The sequence below is a fragment of the Colobus angolensis genome, unplaced genomic scaffold (assembly GCF_000951035.1).
Source record: "Colobus angolensis palliatus isolate OR3802 unplaced genomic scaffold, Cang.pa_1.0 Scaffold31, whole genome shotgun sequence".
NCBI classification, from domain to species: Eukaryota; Metazoa; Chordata; class Mammalia; order Primates; family Cercopithecidae; genus Colobus; species Colobus angolensis.
Window position 1 is genome coordinate 10,801,353 of NW_012116377.1, and position 20,355 is coordinate 10,821,707.

The window sequence follows — 20,355 nt, forward strand, 5'->3', positions numbered from 1 at the left end:
CAAGTCAACAATTTTTAAAAATCCAATTTAAAAAACAACAAAGGATTTGAATAGACATTTCTTAAAGGAAGATATACAAATAGCCAATAAAGACATTAAAAAGATGCACATCATTAGCCATTAAGAAAGTGGAAATCAAAATCACAATGCGATGCCACTTCAGGCCACTAGGATGATTAAAATGAAAAAGACACATTGCTGGTGGGAATATAAAATAAGGAAACCATTTAGGAAAATAGTGTATCAGTTCCTTAAAAAGTTAGTTACCACATGACTCAGCAATTTCACTTCAAGGTATATACCTAACAGGCATGAAAACATACGTCCACACAGTAACCTCTACAAAAATGCTATGGACTGAATGTTTGTGTTCCTCTCTAAATTCTTAAGTTGAAGTCCTAATTCCCAATGTGATTGTATTTGGAGCTGGGGCTCTTGGGAGACAATTACGTTTAGATGAGGTCATGAGGGTGGACTCCATGATGGGATTAATACAAGAAGATGAAGGGACAAGCCCATGTGAAGAAACAGCAAGTAGGGGCCATTGATAAACCAGGACGAGGGCCCTTACTAAGAACTCTACCACACTGGGACCCTGATCGCAAACCTCCAGCCTCCAACTTACGAGAAAAAAAGTTCATTTTTGAAATCATCCAGTCTGTGATATTTGATACAGCAGCCCAAGCTGACTGAGACAACAAATGTTCACAGCAGCATTATTCACAATCGCCAAGAAGTAGAAACAGGCCAGGTACGGTGGCTCACACCTGCAATCCCAGCACTTTGGGAGGCCGAGATGGGCGGATCATGAGGTCAGGAGATCGAGACCATCCTGGCTAACATAGTGAAAACCCGTCTCTACTAAAAATACAAAAAAATTAGCCAGGCGTGGTGGCGGGCACCTGTAGTCCCAGCTACTTGGGAGGTTGAGGCAGGAGAACGGCCTGAACCTGGGAGGTGGAGCTTGCAGTGAGTCAAGATGGTGCCACTGCACTCCAGCCTGGGCAACAGAGTGAGACTCCATCTCAAAAAAAAAAAAAAGTAGAAACAACCCAAATGTCCATCATTCGAATGGATAAATAAAAGGTGATATATTCATACAATGGAATATTATTTGGTTAAAAGAAGAAAAAGTAATGAAGTTCCTATACATTTGACAACATACCTTGAAAACATGCTAAGTGAAAGAAGCCAGTCACAAAAGGCCACATATTGTATGATTCCATTTATATGAAATGTCCAGAATATATAAATCCATGAAGACAGAAAGTATAATCGTGGTTACCAGGATTTAAGGGAGAGGGAGGAGGAAATAAGGGGTAACTGCTAATGCATACGGAGTTTCTTTTGTCGTGATGAAAATTTCTTTATTTATTTTTATTTTTTAGAGACAGTCTTGCTCTGTCACCCAGGCTTGAGTGCAATGGCACAATCATGGTTCACTGCAGCCTCAATCTCCCTGGCTCAAGTGATCCTCCCACCTCACCTTCTGCAGTAGCAGGGATTACAGGTATGAGCCACCACACCTTGCTGAAAATTTCTAAAAGCAGATAGCAGTGGACTCCGTAAACATACTAACAACCACTGAATTGCACATTTTTAAAGAGTGAATTTTATGGCATGTAAATTATGTCTTAATAAAGCTGGTATCAAAAAACAAGAATTAATAAGCCAAAAAAAATCAATAAACCAATTCCTAGAAAATATATAGATATATGAGATCATATTAACAGAATAACTTAATTTTAATGGAAAAAATAAGCCTCAACAGATAGTCTCTGCTCATGTGTAAATATAGTACAAATAATAATAGTCTCCAAGCTAAATTATAGATCTAATAAAATAAAACTTTTAATTCAATCTCAAGACACTAACATGATAAACTATAAAATTTGATAAAATGAAAGCAAAATGTATATATTTTTAAAAAGATAATACCAAAGGAAGTGATTAGGAACTTGGCTTGCTACACTTTAAAATGCATCTTTCCACAGACTGGGAGAAAATTTTTGCAGAAGACGTATCTGATGAAGTGTTATCTAAAATATACAAAGAACTCTTAAAAGTCAACAATTTTTTTTAAAAACACCAAATTTTAAAATGAGCAAAAGACATGTGGCACATATACACCATGGAATACTATGCAGCCATAAAAAAGGATGAGTTTACATCCTTTGTAGGGACATGGATGCAGCTGGAAACCATCATTCTTAGCAAACTATCACAAGAAGAGAAAACCAAACACCGCATGTTCTCACTCATAGGTGGGAACTGAACAATGAGATCACTTGGACTTGGGAAGGGGAGCATCACACACTGGGGCCTATCATGGGGAGGGGGGAGGGGAGAGGGATTGCACTGGGGAGTTATACATGATAAAAATGATGAATTGATGGGTGCTGACGAGTTGTTGGGTGCAGCACACCAACATGGCACAAGTATACATATGTAACAAACCTGCATGCTATGCACATGTACCCTAGAAGTTAAAGTATAATAAAAATAAATAAATAATTAAAATAAAATAAAATATCTAAAAAAAAAAAACAAAAAACAAAAAATAAAATGAGCAAAAGATGTGAACAGACACTTCACCAAGGAAGATATACAGACAGCAAATAAGCATATGAAAAGATGCACATCATGTTAGTGAGTTGCAAATTCAAACAACAATGAAGCCGGGTGAAGTGTCTAACACCAGCCTGTAATCCTAGTACTTTAGGAGACTGAGAAGGGAGGATTTCTTGAGTCCAGGACTTCAAGACCTGGACAATATAGTGAGACCTCATCTCTACAAAAAATAAACAAAATAAGCCAGGTGTGGTGGCTTATAGTCCCAGCTACCAGAGAGGCTGAGGTGGAAGGATCACTTGAGCCCAGGAGGTTGTGGCTGCAGTGAGTGATTGCACCACTGCACTCCAGCCTCGGGGATAGCGCGAGACTCCAGCTCAAAAATAAGTAAATAAAAATAAAAACAAAACAACAGTGAGCTACCCTATACGCCTGTTAGAATGGTGAAAATCCAGAACACTGACACCACCAAATGCTGGCAAGGATGTGGAACAACAGGAACACTCATTTGCTGTTGATGGGATTGCAAAATGGTACAGCTACTTTGAAGACAGTCTTGCAGTTTCTTACAAATCTAAACATACTCTTCTCATATGATTCAACAGTCGTGCTCATTGGTATTTATCCAATTGACTCGACAACTTTTGCCCATGCAAAAATCTGCATATACATATTTATAGCAGCTTTAGTCATAATTGACAAAGCTTGGAAGCAACCAAGATGTCCTGCAGTAGGTGAATGGATACATAATCTACAGTACATTCAGACAAGGGAATATTATTTAGTGCTAAAAAGAAATGAGTTATCAAGACACCACACACACACACACACACCCCCACAACCATAGAGGAAACTTAAGGCATATAACTAAGTGAAAAAAGTCCATCTGAAAAGGCAAAATACAGTATGATTCCAACTATATGACATTCTGGAAATGGCAGAATTATGGAGGCAGTAAAAAGATCAGCTGTTGCCAAGAAGGAAGATGAATAGCAGAGCACAGAGAGTTTTTAAGGCAGTGAAATTATTCTGTATGATACTATAATGGTATATACATATTATTAAACATTGTCAAAATCCACAGAATGTACAGCACCAAGAGTGAACCCAAATATAAACTAGGGGCTTGGGTGATAATGATGGGTCAATGTAGGTTTATAAATTGTGACAAATGTACCACTCTGGCGTTGGATGTTGATAGTTGGGGGGATTGTGTGGGGGTGGGGTGTGAGGGATATATAGGAACTCTGTACTTTCTGCTAAATTGTGCTGGGAACCTAAAACTACTCCAAAAATTAAAGCTTATTTTTTAAAAATGCATCCTTAAATAACAATTATAAAACTAAATAGTTCTAAGTTAAGAATGGATAATATAAGAACCACAATAGCAATTCTAGAAATAAGCCTTAATCTCTCAAAAAGTTTAACATATGGGCATGTTGGGCATGTTGGCTCATGCCTGTAATCCCAGTACTTTGGGAAGCTGAGGTGGGAGGATTACTTCAGGCCAGGAATCTGAGACCAGTCCAGGCAACACAGCAAGTCCTCATCTATACAAAAACTTTTCAAAACATTAGCTGGGCATGGTGGTGTGTTCCTGTAGTCCTAGCTACTTAGGAGGCTGAGGTGGGAGGATCCCTTGAGCCCAGGAGTCCCAGGTTAGAGTGAGCCGTGATTAGGCCACTACCCTCCAACAGAGGTGATAGAAAAAAAAAAAAATACGCTTAACGTATGAAATATTAAGGAGAGTGGATAGATGAATCATAATTTAATAAATATTGTTGGAAAAGTTGGGTTTTATTATGAAGAAAATTAAACATCAATTCATACCTCACAATCAACACCTAATCACAGTAAAACTAACCCTAATGGGTTACAATTTTTAACTTTTAACACCCCAAAAGTAGTAGAATAAAAGTTCTATATTTATTTAATTAATTGTACTAAGGTGAAAATGTTGCAACTAATGAAGCAAATAGAAGATCTATCAATGGCAATTGAAATGGATTCGTATAAAATACTAAAACGTTAGTTTTAAAGACTTTTGCAAAACAGCAGTTACTCAAGAAATGTAGGTTGATAAATTAACACAATGGAACACAAGGCTCTGTCCTCAAACAAGGTGGTAAACTGTCTAAAGTTCCAGAAATGGAATAGGGGATGGCAGTTTATGGAGTCCATGTGATAAATCAAAATCGTCTTCTATCAGATGATTCATGAGAGGGTGAATTCAGTATGCAAAAATGTAAATGCACTAGACCAATGTGGTTCAGCTTTTATGTAACAAAGTTGCAAGTTGTTTTTCAGTTGCCATAGACCCCCAGGTTGAAGGTCACATAACTGAACACCCAAATGTGCAACCACGGGCAGAACCTAAGTGCTCAGCAGCAAGGAACGGGAACTGTATTAAGTGGTGGACACTACATGGCAGGATCCAGGATCCAATCAGATCAAACCCTGATGTCACTCCATAACAGGATCCAGTCATATCATGTCTCCTAGCATTACCTCATTGCAAGATCCAATCAGATCATATCCCATTATTCTGTGGCTATAAAATCTGACCCAGTCTCCAGCTTGGAGAGACAGATTTAAACAAGGTCTCCCTCTGTCACTCAGGCCAGAGTACCGAAGTACAAACACTACTCTCTGCAGCTTTGACCTCCTGGGCTTAAGTGATCCTCCCACCTCAGCCTCCTGAGTAGCTAGGTAGATGTAAGCACTTCCTCCTGTCTTTGTGTCAGCTCACTCAGAATAAATCTTTCTCACTGCAAAAACCTGGTACTTTAGTATTTGGCTTTCCATTGCACAAGCAAATAAACCCAGTTTAGTTCAGTGACAAAAGGGCACTTCATAGATATCAATGTTTAAAGCACTAGAATATGAGTTACATAAAAGTCAAGCAAATCAAGAATGGATCAATTTTCAAAAATCTATTACTATAATTCACCATATTATGGTGAATCACCAATATGATTATTTCCAAAAATACTGAAAAAGCTTAGATCAAATTTAACACTGATTCCTAACAAAATCTCTTGAAAAATAGAAATGGGCCCAGCATGGTAGCTCATGCCTGTAATCCCAGCACTTTGGGAGGCCAGGGCGGGTGGATCACCTGAGGTCAGGAGTTCAAGACCAGCATGACCAACATGGAGAAACCCCATCTCTACTAAAAATGCAAAAATTAGCCAGGCATGGTCACACATACCTGTAATCCCAGATACTTGAGAGGCTGAAGCAGAAGAATCTCCTGAATCCAGGATGTGGAGGTTGTAGTGAGCCAAGATATTGCCATTGTACTCCAGCTTGGGCAACAAGAGTGAAACTCGATCTCGAAAAAAAAAAAAAGAAAGAAAGAAATGGATGACTATTTCCTTCACATAATAAAAACAGATGTACTTCAATCTTAAAGGAGCATTATACTTAGGAAAACTCTGTAGGTATTTTTTCATTAACGTCAGGAACAAGGTAAGTATGGTAACTGATTTTACATTGTTCTGTAGGAACTAACTAATGCAATTATATTTGTCAAAAAATAAGATCATAGAATAGAAAAAGGTGAAATAAAACTGTCTTCGCTTGAAGGTGACAGGATTTATACCTGGAAGACCCTAAATTAAATGAAAAAATAAATAATAAAAACAAAACTCAGCTGGCAGCAAGATACAAAATGAGCATGCAAACATCAAAAGCTTTAGGACTTCTACTTAGGCAAATATGAGTAACAGACTTCCTATCCCACTTTAAACAATTAGAAATTTGGTTAAAAGATATCTCAAATTTTTTTGAGATATTTGATAACAGGCAATATGGGACAGTGATTCCTCGGAGAGAAGAAACAGGATGAACTCTACAATTGCTCCCTTCTAGGCTTACCACATGGAGAGCGGTGCAAGCCACAAAGTAGGAAAAAGAAACTCAGGGGAAGCCTGGAAGCCTCACTGAGTGACGAGACAGACAGGCTTGGGACTTAAAGGAGGCGAAAGTGACTAGAAATTACAGGTCAGAGTACTGGAGAGGAGAGAGTTGCGCAAAGAGCTCCAGAAGTCTACAGAGTATCCCCCTTGCCTTTCAAATGACAAAAGGGCCAGGAATAGTGCCTGTTCTTAATAGCCACAGTAGAAAAATCTCATAATGCTTATGGTATAAGGTAGAGCATTCAGAAGGGTTTTGCCTCCATGATGTAAAAATTAACTATAGATTAAAGGTCACTCTGCTCCTGCCTAACAAAGCTTAAAAGCAAGCCTCAAAAGGGTGAAACAGTTCTCAAGTAACTTAACTGTAACCCAGATACAATCTCAAGAATATTTGTTAAAGTGCAAAAATATCCAGGACTCGACAAGGTGAAATTCGTATAATGTCTGGCATCCAATCAAAAATTACTAGGCATGAAAAAAGTAGCAATATATAATGCATAATGAAGAGAAAAATAAATCAATTGAAATTAATTTAAAAATGATACAGGCTGGGCATGGTGACTCACACCTGTAATCCCAGCACTTTAGGAGGCCAAGGTGGGTGGATCACCTAAGGTCAGGAGTTTGAGACCAGCCTGACCAACATAGTGAAACCCTGTCTCTACTTAAAATTCAAAAAACAACCCGCCAGGCATGGTGGCAGGCACCTGTAATCCCAGCTATTTGGGAGGCTGAGGAAGGAGAATTGCTTGAACCTGGGAAACAGAGGTTGCAGTGAGCTGAGATCACACCATTGCACTCCAGCTTGGGCAACAAGAGCAATAATCCATCTCAAAAAAAGAAAAAGATACAGATGATAGAATTAGTAGACAAAGATATTAAAACAATTATTATAATGATATTTCATACTTCCAAGAAGGTAGAGGAAAACACGGGCATACTTAGCAGACACTTACTATAAAGGAGAACCAAATCAAACTCCTAGAGAGAAAAAATACAATGTCTGAGGTAAACAAACAAACAAACAAACAAAAAACATTGTATGGGATTAACAGCATAATTATATACAGCAGAAAGAAAAGACAAGTGAAATTTAAGTCACAGCAATGGAAAGCAAGCAAAATGAAAGACACAGAAGATAATGAATAAAGTATTAGTAAGCTATGGCAAAAGTTAAGTGGACTAATATGAAAGAGAGACAGGATGGTACAGAAGAAAATACTCGAAGAAATTATGCCCCCCAAAATTTCAAATTTGATGAAAACTATAAACCAAAAAACACGATAAACATGAAGAAGAACTACACCTAGACACATCATACTTGCTTAAAACCAGTGATAAGGAGAAAATCTGAAAAGCAGTCAAAGGAAAAAGAATTACACACGGAAAGATAAAAATAAGAATGACAGCAGACTTCCAGTTAGAAACAATGCAACCCAGAAAACAGTAGAGCAGTATCTTTAACTGTCAACTTAGAAAATGTCATTCATGCTGGGTGCAGTGGCTCCAACATTTAATCTCAACACTTTGAGAGGCTGAGGTGAGAGAACTGCTTGAGCCTGGGGGTTGAAGACCAGCTTGGGCAATATAGTGAGACCCCATTTCTACAAAAAATGTTTAAAAACCAGCTGAGTGCCAAGGTGGTGCATGCCTGTGGTCCCAGCTACTCAGGAGGTTGAGGTGAGAGGATCGCTTGAGCCCAGGAAGTCAAGGCTGCAGTGAGCAGTGTTTGCACCACTGCCCTCCAGCCTGGATGACAGAGGGAGACCTTGATTCAAAAAAAAAAAAAAAAAAAAGGAAATATCATTCACAATAAATGTGAAATAAAAACCTTTCAGACATGCAAAAGCTGAAAGAACTCATCATCAGTGGACCAGTGCTATAAGAAATGTTGAAATGTTAAAAGAAGGTCTTCAGAGAGAACAAAAATAATGCTAGATGAAAAATGGTAAAATGTAAGTAAATATAAAAGACTGGTTCTTTTATTTTTTAAATCACTTTTAATCTCCAAATAGCCAAAACTATCTTAAGAATGAATAACTAAGCTGGTGGTCTTTCACATCCTGATTTCAAAACATATTACAAAGCTACGGTAATCAAAACAGTACAGTACAGGCATAAAGAAGACATATAGAACAATGGACCAAAAAAGAAAAGTTTCATGGCATTGAATTTGGCAATGATTTTTTGGATATGACACCAAAAATACAGGCAATAAAAGTAAGAATAAACAAATGGACTATGTGAAGCAAAAAACTGCATTGCAAAGGAAACAATCAACAGAATAAAAAGGTGACCTACAGAACAGGAGAAAATATTTGCAAATCATATATTTGTGAAGAGGTTAATATTCAGAACATACAAAGAACTCCTGCAACTCAACTTCAACAAAAACCTGATTTAAAATGGGCCAAGGACTTGAATAGACATTTCTCCAAAGAAGATATACAAATGGACGACAAGAATATAAAAAGATGCTCAACACTGCTAATCATTAGGGAAACAAAAATCAAAACCTCGGTGGAATATCACCTCACATCCATTAGGATGGGTGCTGTAAAAGAAAAGGAAAGCAAAGGAAGACAGAAAGGAAGAAAGAAAATAAATAATAAGTATTGTCAAGGATGTGAAGAAATTGGAATCTTTGTGTACTGCTGGTGGGAATGTAAAAATGATTCGGTTGCTATGGAAAACAGCATGGCAGTCCTAAAAAAATTAAAAATAGGATTACCATATGATCCAGCAATCCCAGTTCTGGATATAAATACAAAAGAATTGAAAACAGGATCTTGAAGAGATACAGTAATTTGTCACTTAATGATGGGGATACAGTCTGATAAATGTGTTATTAGGTAATTCTGTCATTGTGTGAACATCATAGAGTGTACTTACACAAACCTAGATGGTATAGCCTACTATACACCTAGGCTACATGGTATAGTCTATTGCTCCTAGGCTACAAATCTATATAGCATGTTACCGTGCTGAATACTACAGGCAATTGTAACACAATGGTATTTGTGTATTGAACATACCTAAATATAGAAAAGGTACAGTAAAAACACAGTATTATAATCTTCCAGGACCAACATTGTTTACATGGTCGATCACTGACTGAAACTTCATTATGCAGAGCATGACTGTATTTGTACACCCAAGTTTATTATTATTAGTCACAATAGCCAAAAGATGGAAGCAACCCAAATCCCTTAATAGGTGAATGTATAAACAAAATATTTTTATATATACATAATAAAATATTATTCAGCCTTAAAAAGGAGGGAAATTCTGACACATGGTATCACATGGATGAACCCTGAAGACATTATGCTAAGTGAAATGTCAGTCCCCCCCCCAAAAAAATACATACTGTTTCAGTTTTGCAAGATGAAAAAGTTCTGAAGATTGCCTATGCAACAATGTAAACACACTTAACACTGCTGAACTGTATACTTAAAAATGGTTAAGATGGTAAATCTGATGTTATATGTATTTTATCATTATTTTTAAAAATAAAAGAAAAAGAAACTTGGTAGATTTCAGTGCAAATATTATCAAGGGTAAAAATGTCATTTCATAATTACAAATGAATCAATTCATCAGGAGGAAATAATCCTGAACATTTTATTCCTAATAACAGAGCTTCAAAATATATGAAGCCAAAACTAATAGAACTCTGAGGAGAAAATAAACAAATCCACAATTATAGTTGGAGATTACATCATCCTCTCTTAATAACTGATAGAACAAGTAGACATAAAATCAGTAGGACATGAGGACTTGAACAACAACCAACTCCACCTAATTCACATTTATAGAACACTCTACCCAGTGAGAGAATGTACTTTGTTTTCAAGTGTGCTTGGGAATTTACCAAGATAGATCGTATTCTGTCCATAAGACAAACGTCTCTCTCTCTCTCTCTCTCTCTCTCTGTGTGTGTGTGTGTGTGTGTGTGTGTGTGTGTGTGTATAGTTGTTGTTGAGACAGAGTCTTGCTCTGTCACCCAGGCTGGAGTGCAATGGCACGATCTCAGCTCACTGCAACCTCTGCCTCCCAGGTTCGAGCAATTCTCCTGCCTCAGCCTCTCGAGTAGCTGGAACTACAGGCGTGTGCCACCAGACCTGGCTAATTTTTGTATTTTTAGTAGAGACGAGGTTTTACCATGTTCGCCAGGCTGATCTTGAACTCCTGACCTCAAGTGATCCACCCACCTTGGCCTCCCAAAGTGCTGGGATTACAAGTGTGAGCCACCGGCCCTCAATACATAGGTTTTAAAGAATTCAAATAATGAAAAATATGTTTTCTGACCACAGTGGAATTTAACTATTAATAGCAAGCAGTAACAAACTGGTGATACCTAAGGCTCCATAGACTCTCTGCTGGATGATTTTATTTACATGACATTCTGGAACTTTAGGGACCAAAATATGACCCCTAGTGGTTGCCAGGAGCTCATCTTGAGTGAAGAGGTTGAAGACAAAGAAACTGATAGAAAACTCTTTTTATCTTCATTGTACTGGTAAACATTTGTCAAAACTCACAGAACTATACACTAAAAAGTATGAATTTTCTAAATATAGAAAAGCTGTCTGTAAATTACACCTTAATTTTTTTAAATGAAAGAAAACATCAAAGCATATATACACGTAAATAGACAATCTAGCGAATGAGAAAATCTCATATATAATATTGAGAAAAAAATTAAACAAGAAATGTTTTATGTGAAGATAACTATAAACCTTCTTTAAAGACACAAAAGTCGACTTAAACAATGAAAATGCATCCTTTGTTTTGCTTCCTTTTGTACGTGCTTCAAAACATTCTTTCATAATGGAGATTTCACTGGTTGTGTCAAGGATCAGTACACAGAAATTTCAATTTGTACACAATTCTTAACATACACACACAAAAAAAATTTTTAAAGTCATGTATTGTAATTCTTTTTAAAAGTCATTTTAGTGACTTTCCAGCTTAAAATTTGGAGGAAAATTTTCCTTAAGAGGATATGAAGTACCAGTATCTACAACTGTTGATAAGCTGTTACCTATGTCCCACCAATTCACAATTTAATATCATATACATTACATACTCAAATTCTCAGTCTTTCACAGCACATTAGGTTAGACCATGTCAACACCACCTAAAGATATCAGTTCTCTATAATTTATTAATTTTATGCAATCCCAATAAAAATTCCACAGAGTTTTTCTTTTCTTTTTTTTTTTTAACTGATCATACATCAGAAAAGTTCATAAGGAAAAATAAACAACAAGAATAGCTAGGAAAATAGTGACAAGGAAGCATTCTCTAGGAAAAACATACAGCAAAGCCTCTCTAAAGCAGATGAATGAACAGGTCAATGGACGAAAAGAGAAGGTCCAGAAATACCCAAACTACATATGAAAGTCTAGTACATCATAAAGCTGGTATCTCAAGTTACTGGGACAGGGATAACCTTTATAATAAATGGTGTTGGGACAGCTTGAAACCCATTTGAAAAAAAAGTAATTAGATTCACTCCTCAAACCACACACAATAACACACTCCAAATGTATTATAGATCTAAATGTAAAAAATAAATCAGTTCAAGTACTAGAAGTAAGCATAAGTGAATTCTTCTATAACTTGGGTGTAGGGAAGAATGTGACTAAAAGCTATATATTAAAATATGACTAAAAGTCTAGACGTCATAAAATAAAAGACTGGTAAGTCTGACTACACAAAATTTAAAATATTTGCATGGCAAAGAAAAAAAAAGCCACCATATGCAAACTCAAAAAATAAATTGGGAGGACATATTCATAACACATATCACAAATAAAGGACTCATATCCCTTCAAACTTTATAAAGAACTTTTAAATTTTAAGCGGGGCCAGCAGGGGGGAGACCAGAAATCCTAAGGAAAAAGAAGCAGCACGCTCCCCCCTCTTTCGGAACAGGCAAGTCACTGTAGTCAGCGCCCCCTGGAAGAGAGGGTTCTGCGTGGCGTGGGGTCTCTGCGCCTGCCCGGGCTGCTGGGTCTCGCGGGCCCCGGGCTCAGCCCTGCTGTCCCCTTCTCCCACCCATCCCCCGCGCTCCTCACCATCCTCCCAAAGGAAAAGCGGCGGAAGGCCTGAAGCCAAGGTTTCCAGCCGCACGTTTCCCGCCTCCGGGTCCGGCTCTGGAAGTACCTGTGCAACTCCGTTCGCAAGTTCTTCGGAGGTCGGAGCCCCTGGACTCAGAGCAGCTGCGGGAAGGGGCCCAAGGCAACCATCCTCGGCTCGCCCAGACGGCCGGTGTGTCCCACCCAACAGGCTTGTGCCTCAAACTTCTTTCGCTTTCTTTTTTCTGAAAACCGCTTCTGCCAACATTGAGGCCTGGAGTCTGCAAACAGCTGCCTCAGGATTTTGTCGACCTTTGAGAGAGATGTTGCTGCCAGACAAATCCTGGGTCAAAGTCCTGGGCTCTGCAATTTTATTAGTTGTATAGCCTTAGTTGATAGCATCTGTACAGTGGGCACAGCCATAGCTATTTTATGTTGTTATCATGAAGATTAAATGAGATAAAGTCTGTAGAATGCCTGACACATTAAAACACAAAAATCAGTATTCCTTTCCTTTTCTGCTGGGCATCCCATTCCCTGCCCCCCAAATCTCCCTACACACCCATCTTTAGAAAAATACACTGGGTTCTTTCCTGTGCTCCCTAAGCGGGGTCTGGAGTCAGGTTCCCCTCTGCCCCAACTGATTTGCTTTCTAGGAAACTGATTTGCTTTCCAGGAAACCGATTTGCTTTCTAGGCTCACCAGGGCGAGTATTAAACGAGCAGCGAGTAGGCCAGGCTAGGAGCAAAACTGCATATTTATTTTTTGGTCAGCCAGCTTTGTGGGGGAGGGGTGAGGTCCGTTGGTCTCTGGCAAGGGAGGGGGGGGTCACCCGGTGGAGCTCTCGGGGGAGGTTCGCAAAGCAGTGGACAGGAGTAGGGGCTGAGGAAGTTCATGGGAGCGGCTTTTATGTCCTGGGCCTGGGAGTGGGAGGGCAGTGGGTGGGACATAGGCCGGTCTGGGGCCAGGCGGTAGGCGTGGCTAGGCGGGTTCCGGTTTTTCTCCGTTGGAGGTCAGGTTGCGCCTGCGCAGTCAACCCATGTCTTTCCTGGGCGCGGGAAAGTTGATGGTGAAGAACCCGGAACTGTGCCATCTTGCCTCCGTTCATCCAAACAGTCCAACCTTTTATTGATAATAGTGACAAGGGGCGCCGTGGTCTGTCTGGCTACTTCCTGCTGTTAAGGGATGTCATTAAGGTTGGGGTCTATGGTTGGTATTTGGACGTATGGATGAAGAAGCATCTGGTTGAAGGTGAGGCACATGATCTCTTGAACTTTGGCTCGGAGAAATTTGATTAAAACAGGAGCGAGACATAAGACAAAACAGAGGATTAGTATTGGAATTAGGAATGGGAGCATCTGCTGTATCACGGGCAGCAGCCATATCGGTGGTCTGGGGGTGAAGGGGGTATTGTAGGTTTTTAATTCTGCTTTAATCCTGTTTAGGGTTTGAATGTTAGTGTCTACTAGGCCTGACTCATTTACGTAATAGCGGCATTCTTCTCCTAAGAAGAGACATGTTCCTCCTTTTTCAGCAGTAAGTAAATCTAATGCTCGCCTATTTTGTGCTGCTACTTGGGCCACTGAGGTAATTTGACGCTGTAGAGAGGCCAGGCTTTCAGCTGAAGCCTCTATGGCCTCTCGGATTTGGGCTGTTAGAGATCAGGTACACTGTACTGAGTAAGCAAGTGCCCCAGTTCCAAGCTCTGACACCACTAGGGAGGAGGCCAGGGAGACTCCGATGACTAGGGGAAGGAAGACAGCCCGTTTTTGGAGGTCATTAGGAGGAGGGTTAAATTGTATGACAAATTCAGCTATTTCTGCTTTGCTATATAAGGTTAAACTAGGTACTAGGGACACTGGGACACAGAGGGATTGACCAATGGATGTGTGATTAAGGACCTTGAAGAGAATTTTGTTGCACCAGAAATAACCTCCGATGGGAGCCGTCTGGGTCTTAGCGGGTGGCTGGGTATAGTTACACCAGGAGGTGTTTGGAGTAGAGTAGCAGAAAGGAAGGATTGGATTTTCTGGGTTTTGGTATAGTGGGACTTGGAGTAAGAACGGTTTTTGGGAGGCGCTTGTAGAGTTAGTTGTAGCAGCCTTAAAAGCAGTAGGTAAAGAGACTGCCACTAAAGGGGCTCTTTCAAGGGCCGCACAGAGGAAACAGTGGGAGAGATTTGTTATGTTGGCTGCCTGTGTTAGGTTTAACCCTTGACGGACTAGTTTTAACCATGAGAAGGGGTCTTTATTGGAGGAGTGTAATTGATCTTGTAAGGCCTGTTCTTGTGATTGTATGGCTAAGGTTAAATTCTGTAGGACTTGTATGTTTTGAGGAAGGGATCTTTGCTGGACAAGTGTTCTTTTTATCAGGAGAGTAGCCATGGGAAATGAACTAAGAATTGTGTAGCCTGTGTAGAGTCCACCTTTGACTCTGTCTGCCCATTGGGGGTCCCATGGGTCTTTGATATTTAATTGGTATTGAAGGGGGGTTCGTTGATTCGCAACGGTGAAGAGAGCAGTGGGTTTCTCCTGTCTCAAGGTTGCATAATGGATCTTACAATAAATATAAGGGCATCCTAGGTTCTTTTGTTTCCAGTAAGTCTTACAATTGTAATGTGTCTGATCGTGCAGGAAGCAGAGAGCCTTAGCTCTGGCCGCACTGCAACACGATAGGGTGAAATTTATAGTAAGATGGGGTTGGCAGCCTGAAGGGGGGCAGTCAGCGGTGCCTTGTAGCTGTGAGTGCTGTTTATTTTTGCGTGACCAGGTCTCAACTATAGAGAATCTCCATATGAAAGTTGGGTTAGTAATAGAGATTGAAATGCAAGAAAAAGATAGTACTATAAATATGAAACATGACTTCATCTTCAGTGTAATCACAGAGTACACCTTGCCACTGAAGACGTTCTATAAAGGTAAGCAGGAAACCCACTGTGATGGGCTATTATCTGGAGGCAAGTAGGGATCTGGGGTAAGATATTGGAATTCTGTTATGTTTATTTAGAGTACGGAGAGAAATCGGGATAAGCATAAGAGGTCAGGGAACATATGGTGGGTGGGAGAGTTTGGTGAATTTGAGACAGGTAGGGGTAAGTCTAGTAGATGTCCACTGATTGTCTTCTGTGGGGGCCTTTTTAATTGTGATATATGGACCCAGTGTGTGTGTCCTAGAAGTTTGGCTGCTGTGTATGTGGATAGGAGGACAGTATAGGGACCTTTCCACCTGGGTTGAAGATCTTTGGCTTGGATATCTTTTAAGTATACTTGGTCTCCTGGGCTGAGAGAGAGATGTGGGCTATAGGTGTCTGTTGGAGGGGGGTGTGCTAGTTCTGCATGGTGTCTCAGGAGCTGTCTCAAGAGGGTGAGGTATGGAAGATAAGTTGCCAGCGGGGAAGAAAGGGTGGGTAACTACTGGAGGGTGAGGGACCGGCCATAAACTAATTCAAACGGACTGAGGCCTGTTGGACTCCGTGGGGCTGCTCGCAGCCGGGTTAGGGCTAAAGGAAGGAGAGTTACCCACGATTGTCGAGTCTCGAGGGAGAGTTTGGTGAGCTGTTGGAGTCCGTTAGCCTTTTCTACCTTACCAGAAGGCTGAGGTCTATAAGGGATGTGGAGTTTCCAGGTGATGTGTAGGAGGGCTGCCACCTGTTGGACTACCTTGGAGATGAATGCTGGACAGTTGTCGGACTGAAGGGTGACCGGGAGGCCAAACCTAGGGATAATATGTTCAGTGAGTATTGAAGCAACAATGTTAGCAGTTTCTCCTGTGGTGAGATAGGCCTCTATCCACCCTGAAAAGGTGTCCACAAGGGTTAAGAGGTATTTGAATTTTTTATGTTTTGGCATATGTGTGAAATCAATTTGCCAGTCTTTGCCTGGTTGGTGTCCTCTGAGTTGGTGGCTGGGATGGGGATTATGAAATGTGCCTTGAGGATTTGTCTTTAGGCAGATAGAGCACTGCTGGTTGATTATAAGTAAGTGTTTTTGTAGTGTTGGACAGTGGAGGAGGGGAGTTAGAAAATTGTATAAGGCTTTGGGTCCTATATGTAAAGAATTATGTATGTCTGTTAGAATGGTATGGAGTTGTGTTTCAGGAATGACTAATTTGTTATCGATATATATCCAGTCGTCTGTAGTAGTTTGGCTGTTGGATTCTGTAATAGTTTGGCCTTTTCCTCTTGGGTGTAAATAGGGGTAGATTGAGGAGAGAGAAAACAAATAGAGGGAAGCGTGGGGGTGGAGAATCCGGCAGCCAATTTGGCAGTGGTGTCGGCAAAACTATTGCCAGCTGCTATTGGGTTAGATGGAGTTTGGTGGCCTTTACAATGTATAACGGCTACCTTGGAAGGTGCCGACAATGCATCCAGTAGTTTGAGTATTTGGTTTTTGTTGATAATAGGGGTACCGCAGGTGGTTAAAAACCCTCTCTCTTTCCAGATGACTGAATGGGTGTGTGCAATTAGGAAAGCATATTTGGAATCTGTGTATATGTTTACTGTTTTCTCCTGTTGATAGGAGGAGTGCCTTAGTGCAGTGAGTTCTGCCTGCTGTGATGTGGTCCCTTGTGGTAGGGGTTTTGCCTCCAAAACTGTGGAGGAGGTAACTACTGCATATCCTGCCTGTCTGTTTCCTTGAGGGTTGATAAAGGAGCTGCCATCCACAAATAGGGTTAGTTGTGCATTCTGAAGGGGCCAGTCATGCAAGTGTAGGTGGCTGGGGGATTGAGCCTCCAGAACTTCAGGACAAGAATGTTTAGTATGAGGTGGTTTAAGAGGGTCTGGCAGTAAAGTGGCTGGATTTAGAGAGGAGCAAAGTTCTAAAGTAACAGTGGGGTCTTCTATGAATAAGAGATGGAAAAGTTGGAGCCGGGATGGAGTTAAGTGGCTAATACTTCTATGAGAGATGAGATCCTGAAGACAGTGTGTGGAGAGGACTGTTAAATTACTGCCTCTAATGAGTTTTTTCGCTTCCTGGGTCAGGCAGGCTGCCGCTGCCAACGCACACAGACAGGATTGCCAGCCTTGTACAGTTGAGTCTAGTTGTTTGGATAGATAGGCCACAGGGCAGTGGGTGCTCCCGACAGGCTGGGCTAAGAGACCAACTGCCACTTTCTGCCTTTCATCTGTAAAGAGTTGGAAGGGACGCTGGAAATCAGTCAGTGAGAGAGTGGGTCTCAGGTCCTGGTCCGTCCGCAGCATGCAAGCAGGAGGAGGTTCCTCAATCCTTAGAGGCCTGAGGAGAGGTCTCCTCCCAGGTTTCGGCACCAACTGATTTGCTTTCTAGGAAACTGATTTGCTTTCCAGGAAACTGATTTGCTTTCTAGGCTCACCAGGGTGAGTATTAAAGGACCAGCAAGTAGGCCAGGCTTGGAGCAAAACTGCAAATTTATTTTTCGGTCAGCCAGCTTTGTGGGGGAGGGGTGAGGTCCATCGGTCTCCGGCAGGGAAGGCCGGGGGAGTCATCCGGTGGAGCTCTCGGGCGAGGTTCCTAAAGCAGTCCCGACAGGAGAGGGGGCTGAGGAAGTTCGTGCAGGGTGCCTGCCGGGAGCGGCTTTTATGTCCTGGGCCTGGGAGTGGGAGGGCAGTGGGCGGGACATAGGCCGGTCAGGGGCCGGTTGGTAGGCGTGGCTAGGCGGGTTCTGGTTTTTCTCCGTCGGAGGTGGGGTTGCACCTGTGCAGTCGACCCCTGTTTTTCCCGGGCACGGAAAAGTTGACGGTGAAGAACCCGGAACTGCGCCATCTTGCCTCCGTTCGTCCAAACACCAACAAGGTGTTATTTAATTCAATCAACTCGTATTGAAGGCCTTTGATATGCCTGGCACTGTGTTAAGATTATAAAGATGAATTAGACACAGATCCCTTCTCTTTGGAGTGAGGGGAGAAGTAAGGAGATGGAAAAATAAAACATAGATTAATACAGTTACCTGGTGTATCACAAAAAGTCCTGGCAGTATACTGGTGGTATACTCAAAATTAATCATTGAGGATAATTTAATAAAGAAATTATTTACACAGGTGTGGGCAAAGGATTAAGGAAACCAGTAAGAGATGGTGAAGCAGCCTCCTCTCCTTACCATCTAGGCTGAAGGGGCAAGGGAGGGGGCATCTCCTGAACTTGGTAAGAGCTATACCCATAGGAAAGTGCCAGCAGGTAGGACCCATGACTGCTTTTGGGAGACAGCCAGGGGAGTATAAGCATCCCAAGTACTCTCTCCCTCTGCCTTCCAGTCTCGTGCTGGTATCTCCCACTGCAGAACCCAATGAGTAATCAGAGAATGGAGCTGATGTGGTACTCAGAGGTCAGCCCTCAGTACCACCTCCAAGGCAGAGAGCAAAGCAATGGGTTTTGGTATCCTATTTGCACTGAGATACATATAAAGTATTAGGAGAACAGAAATCAGTGGTTTGTTGTAATTTAGAGACAAGATTGGAGAAAAGTTTCTATAGTAGTGGCATTTCAGTAAGACCTTGGATGACGAGTAGGAGATTTTCTAAGAGGAAAATGAGGTGAAGAATGAGAATGAGGCGTGTCTCTCTCTCCCTCTCTCTCTTCAGAGTTCCCTTTTTCATCATCTGTTATGCAGAGAGCAGGAGTAGGGGGTGGATTACACAGAACAAAGATCACACGAATGGAAGTATAGACTGTGCTTTGGAAAATCTTGTAGTCTGGTGTGACTGAACCCTAGGGACTTGGTGGTAAGGAAGGAACACAAAGTATGCAAAGTGGCATGAGAAATCTCTAATGGCCATGCTGCTGAGTTTAAACTCTATTTTCTAGGCCAGTGGATCTCTAAATGTAATTCCCAGACCAGCAGCATCAGGCTCATTGTGAAGCAGGAACCAAGGTGATAACTCCTAGCACTGCATTGCATTACATCTTACTTTGCCTCACTTCTCTTTTTGTTTCTCCTTGGGCTTGGACCTCCAAAATTATTAATATGTTAATCTTTGCATCGAGCTCTGCATTTTAGATCTGATCAATAAAAATGACCCAGTCGATAAAAAAGGAAATAGTACCTAACTTCCGTATGGAAATCAAACCAAAAACAGTACTAAACTTTTTTTTTTTTTTTTGAGACGGAGTCTCGCTCTGTTGCCCAGGCTGGAGTGCAGTGGCATAATCCCAGCCTACTGCAACCTCTGCCTCCTGGGTTCAAGCAATTCTCATGCCTCAGCCTCCTGAGTAGCTGGGATTACAGACGTGCACCACCATGCCTGACTAATTTTTGTAAACACTAAACTATTACAGTAAGTGTAAGGAAATCCAGTAAAGATCTTATTTTTCTCCTAATGACTACTTTGATGCTATTTTCAGGGAGGCATCAAATACGTCAGTATTATTCTTTTATTTTATTTTTTCTTTGGAGAGAAGGGTGCCCCTGATCTAATAGCGCTCAATGAGTTGTCTGGGTAATTCAGCACCAATGTTGGAGAGGTGAAACAGAACCTCGAGAAGCAAGGAGGGGGCAAATATAGTTTGATAGGGTATTGCATATGCTTTCTCTAGGAGAGAAGAGATGAAATCTTCAGCCTACTTTTATCTTTATAATCTATGTGTTATAAGGAAAAAATATTGAGAAATGTGATTTTTACAGCCAAAAGTAACAGCAGTGAAGTCAAGAGTAGTTAAGTTGTACTGTGATAATTTAGGAAGCAGCTACACACCAAATCAACTGAAGACCTCCATGCACATGTTTTACAACTGTATCCTGTGTGTGTTGTAGGAAACACCCAGAATCTCAACCGAAAGGGGAAAAAAAGAAGGGAGAGAACACAA

The 20,355-nt window shown here is 40.9% G+C and overlaps 1 protein-coding gene across 1 annotated transcript in view; it reads right to left on the bottom strand.

The window, feature by feature from the left end:
* The window catches only part of PARP15 (poly (ADP-ribose) polymerase family, member 15), a 53,140-nt gene extending 40,331 nt beyond the window's left edge, over nt 1–12,809 (bottom strand). Inside the window, exon 1 of the mRNA XM_011950801.1 lies at nt 12,578–12,809. Coding sequence (XP_011806191.1) covers nt 12,578–12,580 — 3 coding nt within the window. The 5' untranslated portion in view covers nt 12,581–12,809. The remainder of the gene's footprint in view (nt 1–12,577) is intronic.
* Between the last annotated feature and the right edge of the window lie 7,546 nt (nt 12,810–20,355).